This window comes from Haplochromis burtoni, unplaced genomic scaffold (genome assembly GCF_018398535.1).
Source record: "Haplochromis burtoni strain Fernald_Lab_line unplaced genomic scaffold, NCSU_Asbu1 Contig_76, whole genome shotgun sequence".
Classification (NCBI taxonomy): Eukaryota; Metazoa; Chordata; class Actinopteri; order Cichliformes; family Cichlidae; genus Haplochromis; species Haplochromis burtoni.
The window spans coordinates 1,999,056-2,017,703 of NW_024582437.1; the positions used below are offsets into that span (position 1 = coordinate 1,999,056).

The 18,648-nt window shown below is 42.8% G+C and overlaps 1 protein-coding gene across 6 annotated transcripts in view; it reads left to right on the forward strand.

Annotated features, from left to right (window-relative positions):
- oxr1a (oxidation resistance 1a) overlaps nt 1-18,648 on the forward strand; it is a 169,062-nt gene that overhangs the window by 138,616 nt on the left and 11,798 nt on the right. For 4 of the 6 annotated variants that reach the window (XM_014334212.2, XM_014334211.1, XM_014334214.1 and 1 more), the window contains 5 exons: nt 697-810; nt 11,346-11,498; nt 13,428-13,612; nt 14,982-15,664; nt 17,880-18,045. In XM_014334212.2, coding sequence (XP_014189698.1) covers nt 697-810; nt 11,346-11,498; nt 13,428-13,612; nt 14,982-15,664; nt 17,880-18,045 — 1,301 coding nt within the window. The remainder of the gene's footprint in view (nt 1-696; nt 811-11,345; nt 11,499-13,427; nt 13,613-14,981; nt 15,665-17,879; nt 18,046-18,648) is intronic. The other 2 variants (XM_042221897.1, XM_042221898.1) reach the window with 1 other exon arrangement.

Genomic DNA, 18,648 nt, shown 5'->3' on the forward strand with positions numbered 1-18,648 from the left:
AACCGTTTTTATTGCAGTGCATAGTGCAGATGTCACTGCAGAGGTAGCACTTCAGCACTTCATTAGCAGAAAGTCTGCCTGCCGGGATTGATTTTTCCTAAAAAAAAAATAGTTTGCATGATGATAGAAATCTGCACCTAAATATGGAGCTAAAGCTAAGACACAATTAGCTTGCCTTAACATGATTGGCTGGCCTTAATCCAAAAGTTGCAAAATTTCCCTGTGAACACCTGCAAACGATACTATGTGTCCAACCTCACCAAGTAACCCCAGGTAGCATCTCATCACTAGTAGCTGCTTATTATTATTATTAGTCTCCTTTCTGTATTCTCTAATACGACATACACAAATTTAAAATAACTGGGCGGAATAGAATAAATACAATCTATCAGCATGGACTTCATTTACAATATGTATCTTTTAAACATGAAACCAAACACACATTACATCTGTCTCTGATTGCGAAACACTGACTTACCTTCATGACTGTCACTTTCCCTCCATGTGTTAATTGTGTTATTATCATGAAACTGTTCACTTGATTTCATGTTATTTGCCATGTCACATTTGTTGAGCTGTGTGAGAGATTCTCTACCTGTTGTCTGTGTGTGCGTGCGTGCGTGCATGTGTTTGTCTTTGGTGTGAGGTGCACAAATGTAGTGCTTGTGTAAATACAGACGTGGATTGTGTTTGCAGGTTCTGTACGTTCCTGACCCCGAGTACGTCTCCAGTGTCGGAAGCTCCCCTTCCCTCAGTCCCATCAGCCCCTTGTCTCCCACCTCCTCAGAAGCTGATTTAGAGAAGGTGACGGTATGTAGACCACACCTATGACGCACAATCTCACATGCTAGGAACATTTTCCTGTACGGGTAACTAGTCTTGTCACGTGTCACTCTGATCGCCTCCCAAAGTGAAGAGTTCACTCTTTCTGTGCTGGCAAACACAGTGAAACAGTGTTAGCCTCTGTGCCTCTGCTGCGTATGTGTGGTATTTTATCATTCTAAGCACTGAAGTTGACATGTGTTACATATATTCGCATTAGCCTGTAATGCGAACTGGAAGGAAAGCCTAAAATTCTCTTATATTTGGCTCTTAAACGGTCCTCATTATCTCAAAAAGTATTTGTAGAGGGCTAGTAAGGGAATTATGTTGATGGGGTTTTTACAAAACTATTAACTGCAGGAGTTTTTTTCCCCATTGTTCTGCAGTTTTTCAAAGGACGCGCTGACATCAAAGTTTGAGCGATGGAGCTTTTGAATTGAAGCCAAATTTTAAATCTAGCACCTGCACTTCCTGTGGTTACCATATATTGGGCTATATTGTAAAGGTCTTTTTTATTCTTACATCACACCAAATTTTATGTCAGAATTTTAATTAAAAGATGACCAGTTTGCTTTTGCAGCTTTTTCATTGTATCTGAGAATAAGTACACTGGAAGCGCTAGTTTTAGACCATAAGGTTCCACGTGTGCCCAGTGAGGAATATCATCTGTTGATAAATAAAACATAATGGACCTCAGCTGTGCTGCATAATGATACAACAGTAAGCTTGGACATTTCTGCCCCCTTACAATCACAAGGCAAGTATAACAGAGGCAAACAAATTTCTGTGTTTTTTAATTAATATATGAATCTCACAGCTAGTTGGGTTTTTTTAGAGGTGACAGGAGAATGTTTTAGCTAAAGATAACATTAGGAGCACATTCATCTTTAAAATATTAATTCTACCAGCTACTGAAAAGGCTGAATCATTCATCCATCAACTGAGTCATTGATTTCTTCTATCACAGGTGCATAATTAGCCCTCACAACATGTTCCTGAAAGTATGTCAGCTGTAGTTTTATTACTAATGGGGAGTATGAGATGATTTGAGGGTTTTTTTGGCTGGTATGCGATCCTGCTGGAAGCAATTGTCAGGAGATGGGTACACTGTGGTCATAAAGAGATGGAGAAAGTCTGAGACAATACAGCAACTGCTAAATGATGCTTAGTCAGACCTAAGGGGCCCAGGGTGTGTCAAGAAAATATCCCAACCTCCCTTACCAGCTGGAGGGGTTGTTACAAGGTAGGAAGTCGTGTCTATGCTTTTGTTTTGTTTAAGCAAAGTTCTGGCCCTACCATTCAAATGACTCATCAGACCAGGAAACATTTTTCCAACTGTGTTTTAATCCATCATTTTGTTAGTTCTCTCAGCTCTTTTGTACAGCTTGGTTGTAACAAGTGGGTATTCCTGTTGCCTTCTTATCACCTCGAAGTAGTCTGGCCATTATCTACTTTATCAACAAGACATTTTCACCAAGTGCGCTAGTCTAGATCAGCAGTCTCTGAAATACTCTGAAATACCAACACCCACATCACGTTCAGAGTCATTTGAATCACATTTCTTACTCATTCTGATGCTCAGTTTGAACCTCAGCAGGTCGTCTTGACCATGTCTGCATGCCTAAATGCATTGAATTGGTGCCATGTGATTGGCTGATTAGTATCAAAGTGTGTGTGTATATTCAGATTTCTTTCAAGAACATCAGAATGGTGCGTGTGTGCTGTACGAATATGGTTCTATTTCTATTCATGTTTGACCTCGTGCAGCTTGTGGTCTTTTTTTTAAGCATGAGGCAGAAATGTGAAATGGGCCAAGCATTTACGCAGGAAAGTGTATGTATGAAAGAGGCTATTAGAAAAATGGTCTCTGAGCTGGTAATTAGTATCCAAGCTGACAGCACTTTTGGTTTGCTTCTCTACTGTAATTGCGTCGCACGGGGATCAAGATACATGACATTAATGTGGCTAACTAAGCTAGTTACTAGAGCAAAAAATATCTCTGCAATACCCCTTTAATTCCAGCAGTAGGGATTATTTCTAACATAAAACCACATCTGCATGCTATCGTCTCTCTTGCTTCTTCCTTCTTCCTTCTCGTCTTCACTAGCTGAGCATAAAGCATGTAGAAAAGCTGGAGGTGGGTTTGCGTCTGATGTGACTTCAGGTCTGGTTCAGTCAGCCGTACACATGCCGGCCTCGCAGCTCTCAAGGCCAGCAGTGTGAGCCATCTCCCTCGGGTACTGTGTCTGCAGCATCTGAATGAGCCAATCGTTAAGCACCACTGAACGCTCAGCGGTCCCTTAAGAAATATTACTGTTTGCCGGTCTCCATGGAAACGTCGGTCTTGTTTTGCCGTTTTTGTAAGAGCGTGGATACTGCAGGTCTCTGTCACCAACGCGTTCACTGGCACTCCACTTGAGTTTTGATGCCCTCCCACCACAAACGCTCTCCCTTTGGTCTGCTCTTTCCTACTGTTGTCCGTTAATTTCTCCATAGTTGCCAAAAGAACACCACCACCCCCCAACCAACCATTTACCACTTATCTTTGTAGGTCATTGCCAGTGAGAACGGGAGCATATTCTGCGGCTCTCGATGGGGGAAGGATCAGAGACATGGGCTGTGACTGCAGAGAAATTAAGCCTTTAAAAGTGATGGTGTGATATTTAGAGTAACTAATGAACGGAGCAGCTCGCTCTCTCCCAGACAAGTGCTAGGCAGCAATTACTCCAGGCAGAGGAAGTGTGCTTGGAAGGCAGAAGGGAGGAAACGTTACCTCACTCAAAGTGTCAACTCAGTGCGTGTGTTTGTCTGTCTGTGAGCAAAAGTACGTGTTTGTATCTGTCAGCTCTGTATCTGCCTGTCTGGATCCTCCAATGCCTTCCACTTCCTGCGTGTGTGTGTGTGTACTACTGTGTGTCTGTGGGTGGGTTAGTTGGTAGTTATATAGAAGGATGTGGCATCCAGGTGCCGTTTGGAAGGAAGGACCTTAATAACCCCCCACCCCTCCCTCCGCTTCTAAATCCCCAGCATCTTTTAATTACGAGCCTATTTTGATGCTCGGCACGCGTGTCTCAATGAGGATATTATCTAAATGAATGGTTGTGGGAGGTTTATAGTAATGGCAGTGCGAGCAGCAAATAGCTGGTATAACCCTGATGAAGATGAGTGCCCTGCAGAGAAACTACTTTCCGATTTTTCTCTTTGAGATCATGATATGAAAAGGAGTCAGATATGGCACGAGATGTTTAAAAAGCCAATTAGATGTTCAAAATAGCCTCAAAATATTAAGGCCCTGTTAAAGTTCTTTGCCTGCAGAGTGTTATGCATTCATATTGAAGTTATGTATATTTTGGGAATGCTGAGTTTACATAAGCCCTCAAAATCACACACAGCGATAAGCCAGAACATGTAGATGTTGGGAAAAGATCTACATACATGTAGCTCTTTTCCCAATAAGCTGTTGGTGCTTAACGTGATATCAAACTAGCTTCTGCGTGCTAAGTCTCAAACTCTATGAGGCTTTTGAGCTTCACCGGTGCTGTCTGACATCGTGGCTGTGACGTTATCATCTTTAAGGTTGTTAAAATTGCTAGGTGGAACCCCAACACATTATTAGTTTAAGTTAGCTGGTGGTGTGCTGTTTAATGATGGTGCTCGTCTATGCTTTAAATTCCCCCACAGAGGGTGAGATAAAAGTACAGTACTCGGATATCTACACTGCTTAGTGTTCCTAGTTTTGTCCTGTCTGATACTGAAGCGAATACTCTTCATTTTCCATTATAGGAAAGCAGAGGAGAAAAGAGTGGCTATTTATAGCAGGTGTCACATCAAAAGTCTATAGAGTATCTGCAGCGAAATGTGAATCAGTCATACGCTTTAATGGACTTGTTTAACAACAGCGCCCATGCTTCAGTGAGCGAGCTAAAAGTTTTTACCATGCAGTTAGATTGTTTAGTGTTTCTCTGACGGAGCTAAAGGCCAGATCAGTCAGCACTGAAGAGTCTTCATGCTCCTGGTTTGCCTGCTGGCCTGCTGGTACTGGCAACAGAAAGTAACACATCTTGCAGGCATGGATCGTTGGCTGGCTGTCTGACTGGGTGTGTTCGTGTGCATGCATGTGTATGCAAGCTTGCATGTGTGCACGGTTAGCTGGCTGACTTTCTGACTGGCGGTCTTACTGTCGATGGATTATTTGGCAACCAACGGTTCATTGGCATAGTTGCTCTCTGGTCATCTGTGTGAGCAGGCGTGCTTTCTTTATCCTTTCCAGACCTTCCTCGTGCTCATACTGACACACGCACACACTTATTCACCCTGGTGGTGGAGCTACTACTGTGACCTTCTCTGTGTCTTCCTCTTTTGGCAACAGTTTTACCTCCCGCCTTCCTTCCTTCCTCTCTTGTACTTTGACGTGATCTAAAATTAGTCTTTCAATCTCTGAAAACACAGCACCGTCTACACCTGCTGTATTTTAGCACCAATCTTAAGATTAACTTTAAAAAAAGGATCTTATGCTGGTAGATTCATTATATCAGCTCAGCAAGGACTGTAGTACTAGATAGTACAAACAACAGTACACATTGTACTTGAGGATTTCTGGTTTCAGGCAACTATTGTGTGCTCTCTCTTGCAGAACCCACCCATGCCCACACGGTGGAGCTGTGGAATGATTTTCTTTTGCTTGCACCATGTGTCACTGTCAAGGTCATAGCCGTGTGGCACCTGCAGGCTTCCTTCCTCTGCATGTGGATGAGTGTTCATCAATACAGCCTCTGTCTTTGTTGTCTCACAGTGGCCTGTGTTGAGACCATTTCTATGACAGCCACAGCCTCTTGTTGTTGTTTTTTCTATTTGTGGGCGAAAAGAGAAATACTGGTTTGAGACTAAAAGGATATTGATTTGTGAACCCACCACACCTGTCATCTAACACAGCTACATTCATCTCCTGTCCCCAGCATCGCTGTCACCTTCCTGCAGAGGAGATTTACCACCCTCCGTCCACCTCCCTGAAACCCTCAGATGAGCTCTTGGTGGCAACATCAGGCCTTCTTTAGCAACACTTTCTCCTTTTCTTTCCTGTATATTCAGTTCAACACTCCTCCCTGTTCTGCCTTTCCGCTGCCCTCAGATGTTACTCACAGTCTAAGAATCTGGTCACTTCAGGACACCAGCACACCAAATACAGTCAAATAAAGTCTGTTTGTCTTCTTACTAGGCTTCCTCGCTGAGGTTGTCTGAGTTCTCCCTTTTTATCCCTTTTTCTCCCTTGCTGTTTGTTGCCTTGCCGTACTGTTCTGGTAAAAAGCCGACGGTTAATATGGGCTGCAATAAGGAGGCAGGTGAGGTTAGTATCCCCTCACCTGCTAAAAAATATTGGATGCCTTAGAGGCCAGTGAAAACTATATCCTGGTCGTATATTAGAGAATAGAAAGCAGAAAAGCAATATTGACTACAGTTATGTGAGGTAAAAGTGTACTGATCTGTCAGCTGCACTTCTTAGCAAGTTCAATCAGCTTCTACCTCAGTGTTTATTTGAAATGAGTAACCTGAAAATGCAACTTGAACTTGCCTAAAAGAAAAAAGTGATGCATCGTTTTAAAATATATATCCACATATTAAACTGTAACATCTGAACATTTACTAGGAACAGAATAGTAATCTGTTTAAATGAAATGATACCCATATTTAGCCTGAAGTAATGCTTGAAAGTGCTTGAAAGAGCCATATATCTGTAAACAGTTGAAATAGTTAGCTATAAATATGAGGCAAATTGTTTAAAAGCTAAATTTAATTGATAAACTGATAAAATTGTTTGCTAATTTTCTCAGCACAACATTTCATTTATGTTGAGATCTGAATTTTGACTGGACGATTTCAACACCTTAATACTTTCAGTGTCTCTGTTTCCTGGTGTGCTTGGTATCCTGTTGCATGATCTAATTTTTGCCAATCGTTATTTGTCTGACAGATGGCCCCATATTTGACACTAAAATTTGGTATACAGAGAAGTTAATGGTCATTTCACTGACTGCAAGGTGCCCAGGTCCTGTGGATGCAAAACGCCCAAGTCTTCACCCCTCCTGGTGTGAGGTGTTTGTACTGATATGCTGTGTTTGGTTTATGCCAAATGTTGTGCTGTGCATTTGGACCAAGCACCAACAAAGCATCAACTTTGTCCTAAAATCTTGTGGATTGTTCAGATCTAACTTTGTAAGTCGTGCTGCCATGTTCTTTTTTTAAAGAAAAGAAACGTTCTCGCAACCCTTCGTTACTTATTCAGTCATTTTCTAATTGTACTGTCATGAGTTTTAACATTTAACGCTAACTGAGGCTTGTAGAGTCTCACGTGTAGCTCTCATGTAGCTCCCTGCACGGTCTGACAATGAGGTGAATTTCACTGGGAACACTCCTGCAAAGATCGGCAGCTGTCTTGAATTTTTTTCCACTTGTGAAAATCTTTTTTTCTGTAGAATGATGAACTTTAAATTTCCTTGGAAATGGGCATTGCTCTCTTGCTCTCTTTCCTCCTTGGTATTGTGTTAACACATACCTAAATGCTCCTGACCTGCTTTTATAGAGGTGCATGCGCTTCCTGATGATCAGTTAAGTAGATTTAATAAGCAGCCCCCAGGTGGTATCCTCTTATTTCCTGTGTAAGTGTGTATTTATTTTTTAATACACTGTTTTTCCCCCAATAACTGCAAATAATATTATATGACTAGTTATCGGGTTGAATTTCACTGTAAATACAGTATCTTTGGTGGTTACAATTATGTCATGAACGAGTGCATTTTACAAATTAAGAGGTGCTATCACAAGTTTTGTTTATAAGGAAGCAGACAGCTGGAGGTGGGGTGTTGGAGCGAGAAGGCGGAACATGCAGCCAGTAGCAGCATGCTGCAGGAAGGAATGAGCAGTGCAGGTAGTCGTGGAGGAACCACAGGGAAGAAAGGAGAAGTTGGCAGTTTGGTTAGATGTGATCAAACATGATTGGATGCTTGGATCACATGATCGTTTCCCGATGTTTAATCACTGTACAGACTTGTAGGAAAGGACACATCCTCACACCAGCAACAGCAAGCAACTATTTACTGTTTTATTGCATTTATGATATTTATATGTATTTGCTTGCTTGTTGTTCACCTCAAATGAGTAAACATTTCTCAAATTAGCACAAAAGCTTAATTATCTGTCCTCATATTGCCTGGTGAGCAACTGGTCTCAGCTGTTGGACAGCGAGCATGCCTTCTCATTCCTCAGTCTCATGTGGACTGTGTGGGATGTGCGATGGGTGTTAATTTTGTTACCGACACATAACACCCTTTTTTGAGACGTGCCAGAGTTAATGACGGGCTATGCGAGACTGTTTGTTTTACGCATTTCTGTGCAGGAGGACATGTTTTGACATCTGCATCTGCTCATTTTAGCCCAGGTGTGCACCACATGTATGCTCAGGTGTGTTCTAGTTGGTCTATTTTAGTGGAAATGCCTCCTACTCTTTTCATATTTAACCTTGAAACAGGAAGGCCAGATTGAATGAGTCACTAGGAAGTGACTTGCCTGGAAAGTGAAGCGATGAAGTGCAGTTGTGTAGGTGTAGGTGTGTTGAGTTGAAGTGGATGACAAGCTGGTTAAATTCCCACACGTTTCCTTCATTTCAACAGCTGCGCTTCAGATCTTAAATTCCACAACAGAAGCTCCCTCAGATCGGAGAATCCGATTTATTTGCTGTTTTGATGTCGTTTTTTCATTTTCAGCTCCGACCTCTACTGTTTATGTCTCTTTTAAAATTTTTCAGTCCCTCTCATCCTCTCCTCTTTCAGAGATGCTTGTTTTGGCTGTAACAGATTGGCCGGCCCCCTCAGCCGTCCCCTGGCTGCCAGTGTCTGGGCTGCTTGTGTTGGTGTGGGTCAGTAGCTGCAGGCTGTTTGTCGACTGCACTGGGAGACGGAGAGGTGTGGGGGTGGATGTCAGGAGGACAGCAGACAGTTGTTCCAGGCCCGGGTTCTCTCTTCTTCTAAGCTCTTCACTTCGCTGCTACTGTAGCTCTTCATCGCTCTTCACTTCGCCACTACTGTAGCTCTTCATCGCTCTTCACTTCGCCACTGGCTCTAAACGCCCTCCCCTCGTGGTCAAAATCCGCCCTTGATGATAACGCCCACACACTCCTCTTACGTCCAGCTCTTCTTTTTTTGTTCGTCCTCACTCCAATCGCGCCCCTCATTGCCTTCAGCATTCTTTACCTCCTCGCCTTTTTATTTCTCCACAGCAGCTACTGTGTCCACTGCTTCTGCTGCTGTTTTCTGCCCAGCTCAGACAGTCCTTCCTGCAGACAATGATATGCGGTTAATCAGACTAACAGTTGTCCCTGTGGACTCACGCCGGTTACTCTCTCCCCATGGCTCGGTCATTGCATGGCAACAGGCAGCTGGTAGACTCACCAATCCCACCTCACCTCGTGTTTCCGGCCGAACACACACGCCATCTGTGGTGGTTTGCATTAACCATGGTGTAAATAAAGAACACTAATAAAATTGCCTTAGAATGTATATGTCGTTGTACTACATAAAGGACCAAAGTAGCTGAGACATAACTGAAATTCCTTCTTGGTTGCGTGCCATCTGGCAGGCTCCAGAATAATGTGCGGTTATGAGGAAAATATATTTATTTAATTACGTCCGCACGTCTGCAAATGCTTCATTAATGTATTGCTCCGCGTGTCTGCTGGTTAGCATTAAAGCCCTGTCTTTACCTTTATACATTTTATCCCTTTTTATTACAGTTGGGGCTGGATGCAGGAGGCGGGTATATGTTGAAATACATGCTTGATGTCTTGTTTTTCTGAGACTTGGTAACTTCAGTTTACTTTCCACTCCACAGACAACCACTTTCTACTTCTCATGCACGGTACACATGCTCAGCCAAACTCGTAGACTCTTTTACACATGAACTGCCTCGGCTTAATTGCACGAGTAAAGAAGCTGCTGTGGAAGAAGGTGATGGGTATTGGAATCATTTATGGATTACTAAACAAGACTACTGTGCACAGCCTGCACACAGCCCTGGACTAAACTTCTGTATTGGCTGACATTTAGCTTTTTACATTTTACTTTAATGAAATGAATGAATCAAAGGATGCTGAGATACATAGAATCACTCTGAATGGATACAAAACTACTTATGAGAGATAAAGATGTGCAAAAGTACTACACACAGGAATGAGAAAGATGACAGAGCGCTCAAAGATCACTGCAAACAGGCACAAAGAGACAGCCTAGAAATGCTAAATTGTCAAGAAGCTCAAAACACAGCTGCTCCTTTCTAGTAAAGGTGAAAGGCCTACTGTCTGATAATCACTTCATGACTGTACAATATTAAGAGCTGAATGCTGATTTTATTTCATGTGAAGGGTATTTTTAAGTTTTTGCCATCTATTTATAAATAAAATAAGAGCCTCTCTTTGCTCTCTTTAAAACTGCGCCCCACTGTACAAAAGTAACCATCACTCTTAACTCAAGGGCATGTTAGTCTTTAATAAAAATTACACTAACTAAACATCGGGTTGTGTGTAATTAAAGCTCTAGTCTCGTATTGATGTTTTTTAAATAATTACCCCGTGTGATGTGAAGGCACACAGGAGGTGCTTTCATTTGACTCATCGCTGGGTTTCTTTTAACCTGATTGTCCCGCTGTGCAGAAAATATCCGTTTATATATAGATAATACATTTAGGGACTCAAACACATTAGTTTGATGAAACGAAGCACAGATTAGTTACACCATGTATTTCCAAGTGAAGCGAGCTATGCCTGTTCTTCATTTATGGTCTCCTTGGTTGAAACCTATTTAGAGATTTGGACAACATGATTACAGTCCTGATGAAAGAGACCGTATTCATGTATACCAGTCCAAGCTTTATATAAAAGATTGGCGAAGCCATCATGATGTCAACTACAAATATCTGGATTTTTAAGCCTCAGCGTTGTCATTTTGGCCATCACCAGGTTTTGGTTTTGGTTTTTTTTAGGCTGGAATCAAAGGTGACCGTATATGGACGAGAGTGGAGCGTTAAGTTATTGACTAACTTGTGCCACACAGGGGCATGCATATCTGCTATGTAGTGCTTAGTAACTCATAAAAACCACCAATTTTATAGTCTGTACCACACAGCAGATCATTTCACTAATAGTCTTCAAAAGGCAGCAAAGAGTCAAGAGGTCCAGTTAAGCAGATTAGCTGAGGTGAAGGCTAGCAGACAGCAGTCAGCTACAGCACCTTATATTGGCACATCTACCAATTGAAGAGGCCACACCCCTATTTTTAAGTCTTAGCACATTTTAAACAGATGCAACTCTGCTTATAAAGTGGAAAACAATCAATAGAGGACAACACCTTTTTTTGCTAATCTGGTCCCAGGTCTTTGCGCTAAGCCCGAAGAGTTCTGCTTTAAGGTCACATAATAATCAGAGAAGCAGTCTAACGCATGCTATTTCCCCTCTGTGCCACCACCCATCTTTCCTCTAGGACTCTGATGGCCCTCCCAAACCAGAAGCCATTCACCCTCCAGTGTTTTCAGCCCTGCGCCAGTCCAGAGTGGTGTCATCCACGTCCGAGGAGGAAGAAGCCCTCACAGAGAAGTTCCTCAAGATCAACTGCAAGTACATCACTGATGGCAAGGTGAGCTATGAATATAAAGAGCAGTGCATCCATTTAAAAGTGTTCACAACTTCACAATTGCTGACAGCAAAAGTATTAGTAGGAAGCGAGAGGTCTGAAGTGGGTGGCTGGCGAGAAGTTAAATTTGCAAGCTGCCAGATGCAGGAGGTCAGTACTTCAGAAAGAAAATAGCAGAAAATGTCAAAAGTATCAGACGAGTTTAAAGGAAATGATGTTCAGTGAAGTTGTTGTTAATCACCACCATTGTATAGTTACTCAGTGCAAGGGTCAAGTGCTTTTTTTAAGAGTTCAAGCCAACAATTGAGAATTATACAAGAACTAAGCAAAGAAAATATCAAATCCTTCACTTGAACATACCAGAATCAAATAAATGCGCAATTCTGTCTGTGAGTCATTGTGTCCATTTTAATATTGTTTTGCTCTTCTAGTTGCTTTTGCTGTGCCCTTCTTAACAACCTCAGCAACATCAGAGTCATTACACCAAAATGTGTTTGCATTTACTTACATTTTCCCTGGTTGTTTCCATTATGATTATTATTATTATTGTTATTATTTCCAACATAAGAAAACAGATGAATTGTAATAAAAGCACATAAAAAAGTATAGAACATACTGATGACGTGGGTACCTGTGTGGGCAGATATGAATAACCCTGTGGAGCAGCACATTAGGCCAAGTGTCTCTCCTGCTCACTGTAGTTTAATTCAGCTGATAATGGCTAATGTTGCTCAGAAGGTCTATAAGCAGGGAGTTTGCGGCTCCTTGAAGGGCTGTAAACTGTGTTCTCTAAATTCAAGCTCTTAAAAGGTCTCCAGTACGGTTAAATAGTGCGTTTATGTCTTCTTTGTCTTCTGGGGCCGGGATTACGAAGCAAGTTCCACATACCCAGAATATCTTTTCATTATCTGTGCTCACTTACCCCTAACATCAGCAATCAGGCTAAGCAGCCACATGCAAGGTTGTTATCAAGAGAGAAAACTGCAACATTAGAAAAATATAAAGAGGTTAAACACACGACACAGGCTAAATGCTTAAGAGACATTTGAGTGGAAAAGTGCAAGCCACTATTTAAGGCTACTTAAAGCTAGGAAGAAAAGCTGACAACACTGAAGATCTGACTATGATTACAATTGACTATTCTGTCAATTATTGTGTTTTATACTGTGTAAGACAGCCTTTCGGTATTCACCTGCAGCTCTGGTGGTTTTAAAATGTGTAAAAAAAAAAGTGCATTCAACATGATCAAGGTTTAGCTGTTCTCTTTTAGGTTTATATCACTGTATGAAGGCTTATAGGGCAAAAACGCTTTAACACTGCATCAGGGAAAAGCACAAAACTTGTTCAAAGTCTCTAGAAACTATAGAGGGGTCTTCCAGGTCAGGTGATGATTGGTCAGCAGGTGGTACCTTTGTAAAACGTGATTGGGTATGCAGGTATGCAGCACCGTGGCTCATCTAGAAGTAACGTTACTAAAGCCCAAATCCTGCCTCACATTCCAGGCCCCTGCTCTAAATGTGATGGAGGCAAATTTAATTAGTGTTTGCAGTTCTTCTGACTAAATTGAGCTGTGATATTAGTGTGAATAAAAACAACTGAACAGCAGGGAAGAAAAATTTCACCTTTAAGAACACCCACACCCCCTGTCACACACACACAGATCCATTGTATCGAACTGCAGCTGATTCACTCCCAGGTACCAAATGAAAGCACTGAAGTGGTCAGCGCTGGCAGTCAATAATTCTACTTGATTTAGGACATTTGTGGTCTAAAATGGATTCGGCCTCTGGTTGTTTGTATTGCAGAGTGCTTTTTGATTATCTTTCATGCTGGATAACATGCTAAGTGCTTCCTTTGATGTATAAAAAAAGGGTGTGATGGATCTCCTCACCCACCCCTCTTTTTTCCCTTTATTTTCTGTGTTGCTTTCAGGGCGCAGTTAGTGGGGTGTTGCTGGTGACGCCCAACAACATTATGTTCGACCCTCACCGCATGGACCCCCTGGTACAGGCCCACGGGTGCGAGGAGTACGGCATCATGTGTCCCCTGGAGGAGGTGCAGTCTGCCGCCATCTGCAAGGAAATCACTGACCCCAAGATCAGAGAGACCGTCCCTGAGTAAGAGAAAACAAAGACGTACAGTATGCGCAGGCTGTGCTGTACTAGAAGCTGACTTGTGGACTACAGATGTCATTATTTAAAGCATATGCAGCCATAAATGCCTCTAACTCTGATTTCCTCCTACATAAATCCCTGTTCATTTACTCTGACTTAATATCTTCCACGCGTCCGTCTCTTACTTTCACCCTGACAGAAATGCAGCAGCCTCGCTGTAATCAATGTTTTTTCCTCTGCTGCACCCATAGTCAGATTGCATCAGCAGCCAACCGACAGTTTAATTCCTTTCCCCTACACGCCAAAATAAAAAGGAAACGGCAATTACAGCGGGGTTAATGAAGTGTGCCTTTGCCCTCCTACATTGTGATTGCTCACCTCTCAATGCAGGGAGGAAGCAGCCACTTCAAACGATTCACTTGTGTTTCCTCCCACAGATTAATCTGTTTTGGGTTTTTTTCTTTACTTTGGTTGTTTAGTGTTGCTGAAGTTAAGTGATAAATATTTTGCAGCATTATGAGCCCTGATGAGCTATTCTCCCACCCTGAACACCACGCTTCCTCTGGTGGTAGCAGGGTCCGGGCAAAGCTGTAGTTAGTTGGTTGATTGTTGCCCGTGGAGCAGTTATAATGCTGGTAAATGGCTGGTTTTTCTGCCAGACCCAGCTGTTTCTCAGCTGTGGCCTGTCGCCTCTGTCTCCTCTCCCTCTGCCCCTCTCTACTACACAGCTGAGCAACAAGTGCCTGCAGGATGGGTTTCTGCACACTGTGCTGGTTACGCTGCACACAAGTGTTTCTTGTTTGCGCTTGACCTCTCCAAAAAGGAGACATAGAACTTTTTTTTTATTTGTACCAATTTATTTATTCAGGATATGGCTAATGATTAACCAAGGGTCTCTTTGGGAATTTTCATGACACAAATATGGTGAACAAAATCAGTTTAATGATGGGAGATCGCATCATAATTTACTATCCAGTTGAGTTAAATCTCATTCATTAGTACATTACAACCTATAACTACAAGAGCAGTTATAGGAAACCTGTTGCTGAATTTACTAATATGGTGTGTGAATATTAGATTTCAGTGAGATTTTATTTGGGAAACACATCAAATTGTAGATTCACTTTAAGTAATCGTTGATCAAGAAGTGGCTAAAGGACACAAACTTTAGAAACACTGACCAAAAAGACGCAGCAGAAGTTGACATTCCTTAGCCTGGGTCTTCAAAACCTTTTGGTTAACCCTTACACTTGAAATGCCACCCGTCTTTCAAACTTAATGGCCCCAGTCTGTCAAACAGGATTTGTGTAAAGATTTGATCCCTCTGTGGAATGCATGCTGAACTTTGTGATGTTCTGCTTAATGTTTCTAGTGACCTGGAGCCCCTGCCTGCAGAGAGACATCCGTCACAGCAGAAGGAACCAGACCAGCGCCTGAAGGAGCCCGGGACCAATGACAGCGGCAGCACAGCCCCACGCAGCACAGAGGGCTCGTTCTCCGAAGACGTCTTCACCGAGACAGAGCTGTCCCCCATTCGGGAGGAGGAGCAGGCATCCAGTGAGGATCTGCGCTTAGACAAATCGTCTGGCGCTTCCACAGAGTCTGTGCAAACCATCACCCAGGTGGAGGCTGCCAGCTCCCAGACCACAGGCAGTGCCCGTGGCTCGGCCAGCCAGCCGGAAGAACCTACTGTGTCGAAAGCAGAGAACAATCCATCAGAAACTGCCACAGAGAACGATAACCAGTCCCCAATGGGATCCAAGCAACACAGCGTAGAGAAGCCACCAAGCACACCCACGACCACCAATAACACCACCACCACCACCAGCAGCACCACTAGCCAGGCCCAGGGTCCCAGCAGCAGTAACTCTCGCCCAGGGTCCCAAAGCTCAGCCACCACTGGTGCCACAGAAACCACCTCTGTCTCAGCCAGTCCACAGGTGGATGCCAACCAGGGTGCAGATGCCTCCCAAACAGACACTATGCAACAAGGCAAGGAGGAGAAGGAGGATGCAGAGCAGACGCAAAGGGACGGTGTGCAGAACTCTGCAGAGGGTAAACATACATGCTGACTTATTACAGTTAGGAAATGAATCATTTCTACCTGAGGCTGCAGCTGCAAGACATTTCAGACCATGAATCTGGCCTCATGTTGTCTTTTAGCTGCACCTCTGCATCCACGTTTTTTTAACACTATCAAAGTGAGTTTCTCTGCTCTTTACCTGCCTCTGAATCGCTTCTCTCGTGTTAGTTCCTGATAACCTTTCCGTTTCTGCTCTGCCTCGCTGCTAGTAATTGGAATATAAAGACGAAGGGAAATGGCATCGTCTCTGCTGGTATCAGCTTGGCGGAGCTTTCCAGGCTTTATGGGGCTTTATTCAGCTCTTTGATCTCTGGCTTTGGTGGTCCGGGCCACTCCTCCTTGGCGATAAGCTAAAGCCTATCAAACGGCACAATGCCACAAACACACCTGCCCCCTCAAAGGGGAAACACAGTGACGATTAAACCCCAACATCAAAACACCTTCTGAGATGGCATTCACAGAGGCGTTATTCATTTTCACCTCCTTCTCTAGTTTTTCTTTCACATTCATTTAGACAAACTCCACAAGGAGGAATCAATATGATTGTGTTCAGTGGCATGATAAAAGCATAATACAATAGGTTACTAATGTTCTGACAATGCCAAACATCAAAAATACCTTTTGGTAACTTATAAAAAGCATCTGTCAAAAAGAAAAAAGAAAAAAAGCTTTAATGATACTTGCAATTTTATACATTTTCTTAAGTTTAGGTTTTCATATTTTGTAAGTAGCTAGTGCCATAACTGAGCTAAAATTCCAGGGCCATTGTTCCCTACATTCAAGTCTCCCCACACCAAACAAAATATCTCTTTCTGTGGCCACAAATGCCAGAGAAATAATAAAGTGCAACACAAAACAGCCTTGAAGAAGTGAAATACGTAACATTCCTACCCACTTAGTTTTTCCAATGCTGCATGACCTTCCAGGCAGCCGCTGCTTTCCATTTGTTTCATTATGGTATCCTCGCCTTCAAAAGCAGACAAAATGTTGCTTTTATTTAACGTTATTGTCTAGAGTGCGGGCAGCTCAACAGGAGCCACTGTAATGCAACAACTCACGACTACACATCATTGTTTTTAAAGCGTCTGCGCTGGCTTATGCTTTCGCTTTCGAGTTCAATTTTGAGACAGCTTGCAAATGTAGTGCTCGACTTTCTGTAACTTTTTATAAAGGAAGCTGAGGGTTCACTGTGATGGATTACCTTGCTGCAGCAATATGTCAGTCGGGAAATACATTAAGCGCTCAAGAGATCCTCGGAAAAAATCATCTGTGATTTGGAAAATGGATTGTAAAATGTAGACAATTATCAGTTGAAAAACTGCAGCAGCAGTCTCGTTATCCGACAGTGGCCTCGAGTCTGTCTCTATCACTGACTCACATGTGTCCACATAACCCACTCTGGCTGAACACGTACTTGTGATTCCGAGCAGATTTCTCTCCCCGAGAGGAAGGCGGACGAGACAGTGGGAGAAAGATTTACCATTTTCTCCCTGGCAATTATTGTCGCACACAGAGCTGAGCTGCAGAAGCAGTTCTAATTCCCGGGCATCTCAGCAGGGCTGCCCTTTTATTCTGTGTGCATTAGCACAGCCCACACAAGTGACAGCAGCGGCTACCAAAACAAGCAGATTCAAATCAAATTAATGCATTTGAAAAATGTATCTTTATTTTCTGTCATCATTTCCCAGTTACATACTGTCCGATCGGGAGCACGTACCATATGACTGCCGTGGTGATATTACACTGGCCCTTTTCATTGGGCTAGCAGGGCTGTGGCCTCATAATAGGCCAATGATAATGCACCATGAGCAGAAGCCCAGTGTCACTATCAATTATAGTGTGCCACTCTATTTATTTCTGTCATCTGCTATGTTTCTGCCACAAAATCACTAATGCCAGCTGAAGTAACCAGTAAATAAAAGACAGAAAACGAGGTCACATAAATAAGGCCATTAATAAAAAGAGTGTGCGACTTTGTTAGGCAGCTGTATTTTGTTGTAAGGTGTCATTGGATACAGAATATTTAACTAAGCCTAACTGACCTGACTCTAACTCTTGCTAACACATTTCTTTTCAGCTTGATCCATTTAAAACTCAAGTAAAGAATGAGAGCTAGGGTAGAATAAACAGTCATTTAGCCACGCTAAGATATGTATGCTATGACCATGTGATCAATCACTTGTCCAGGTACAGGGTTGGCTGAGAGGCGGAAGCATCGTTCTCACAAGTTCTTGTGTCTGCGAGTGGGGAAGCCTATGAAGAAGACATTTGTTTCCAACGCCAGCGCCTCCATGCAGCAGTACGCCCAGCTGGGAAAGAAGCATGAGTACTGGTTCGCTGTGCCGCAGGAAAGGTCAGTATCTCTGCTACACCTCCTGCTACTGCTTAGCACAGTGTGTTTCAGTGCAAGTTTATGAGGTTTATAGTAATCAAAATAACAGGTTTTAAAACCGTACAGCTAATACTGAAGTATCTGAGATAGAAACAGTGTAAAGTGAGCCTTTATGATCCTTTTATATCCCTAACAAACAACAATAGCTCAGCCACCTAACCTCCACTGCCTTTAATATTTGAAACCAATCAAACATGCTTTCAGTGTCAGATCCAACTCCCACTGTGGCTTGTGCCCGTTTCCCTTTGCCGCCTGTGCTAGACAGCAAGATGATTTATTATTTATTCACTCTGCAGGGAAACGCAGGGGCACACACGCGACTGATTGTCTTATTTCTTTCCAAAAGCCCATGATTTGTGTTCTCAGAATACCCATGAATGTGTTCATGAACTTTTCCTGACCCGAAATCTGTAATGTTTCACGTCAGCTGAAAATAGCCTCGGCTTGTTGATGAGTTTTTCCAAGATCAGTGTGGATGTACAGTTCCTGCCAAGTCAGCAGTAGTCGTAATTACATTAGAGCGGTTCACACTGAAAGGCGACATATCACAAGAAACTGTGTGCT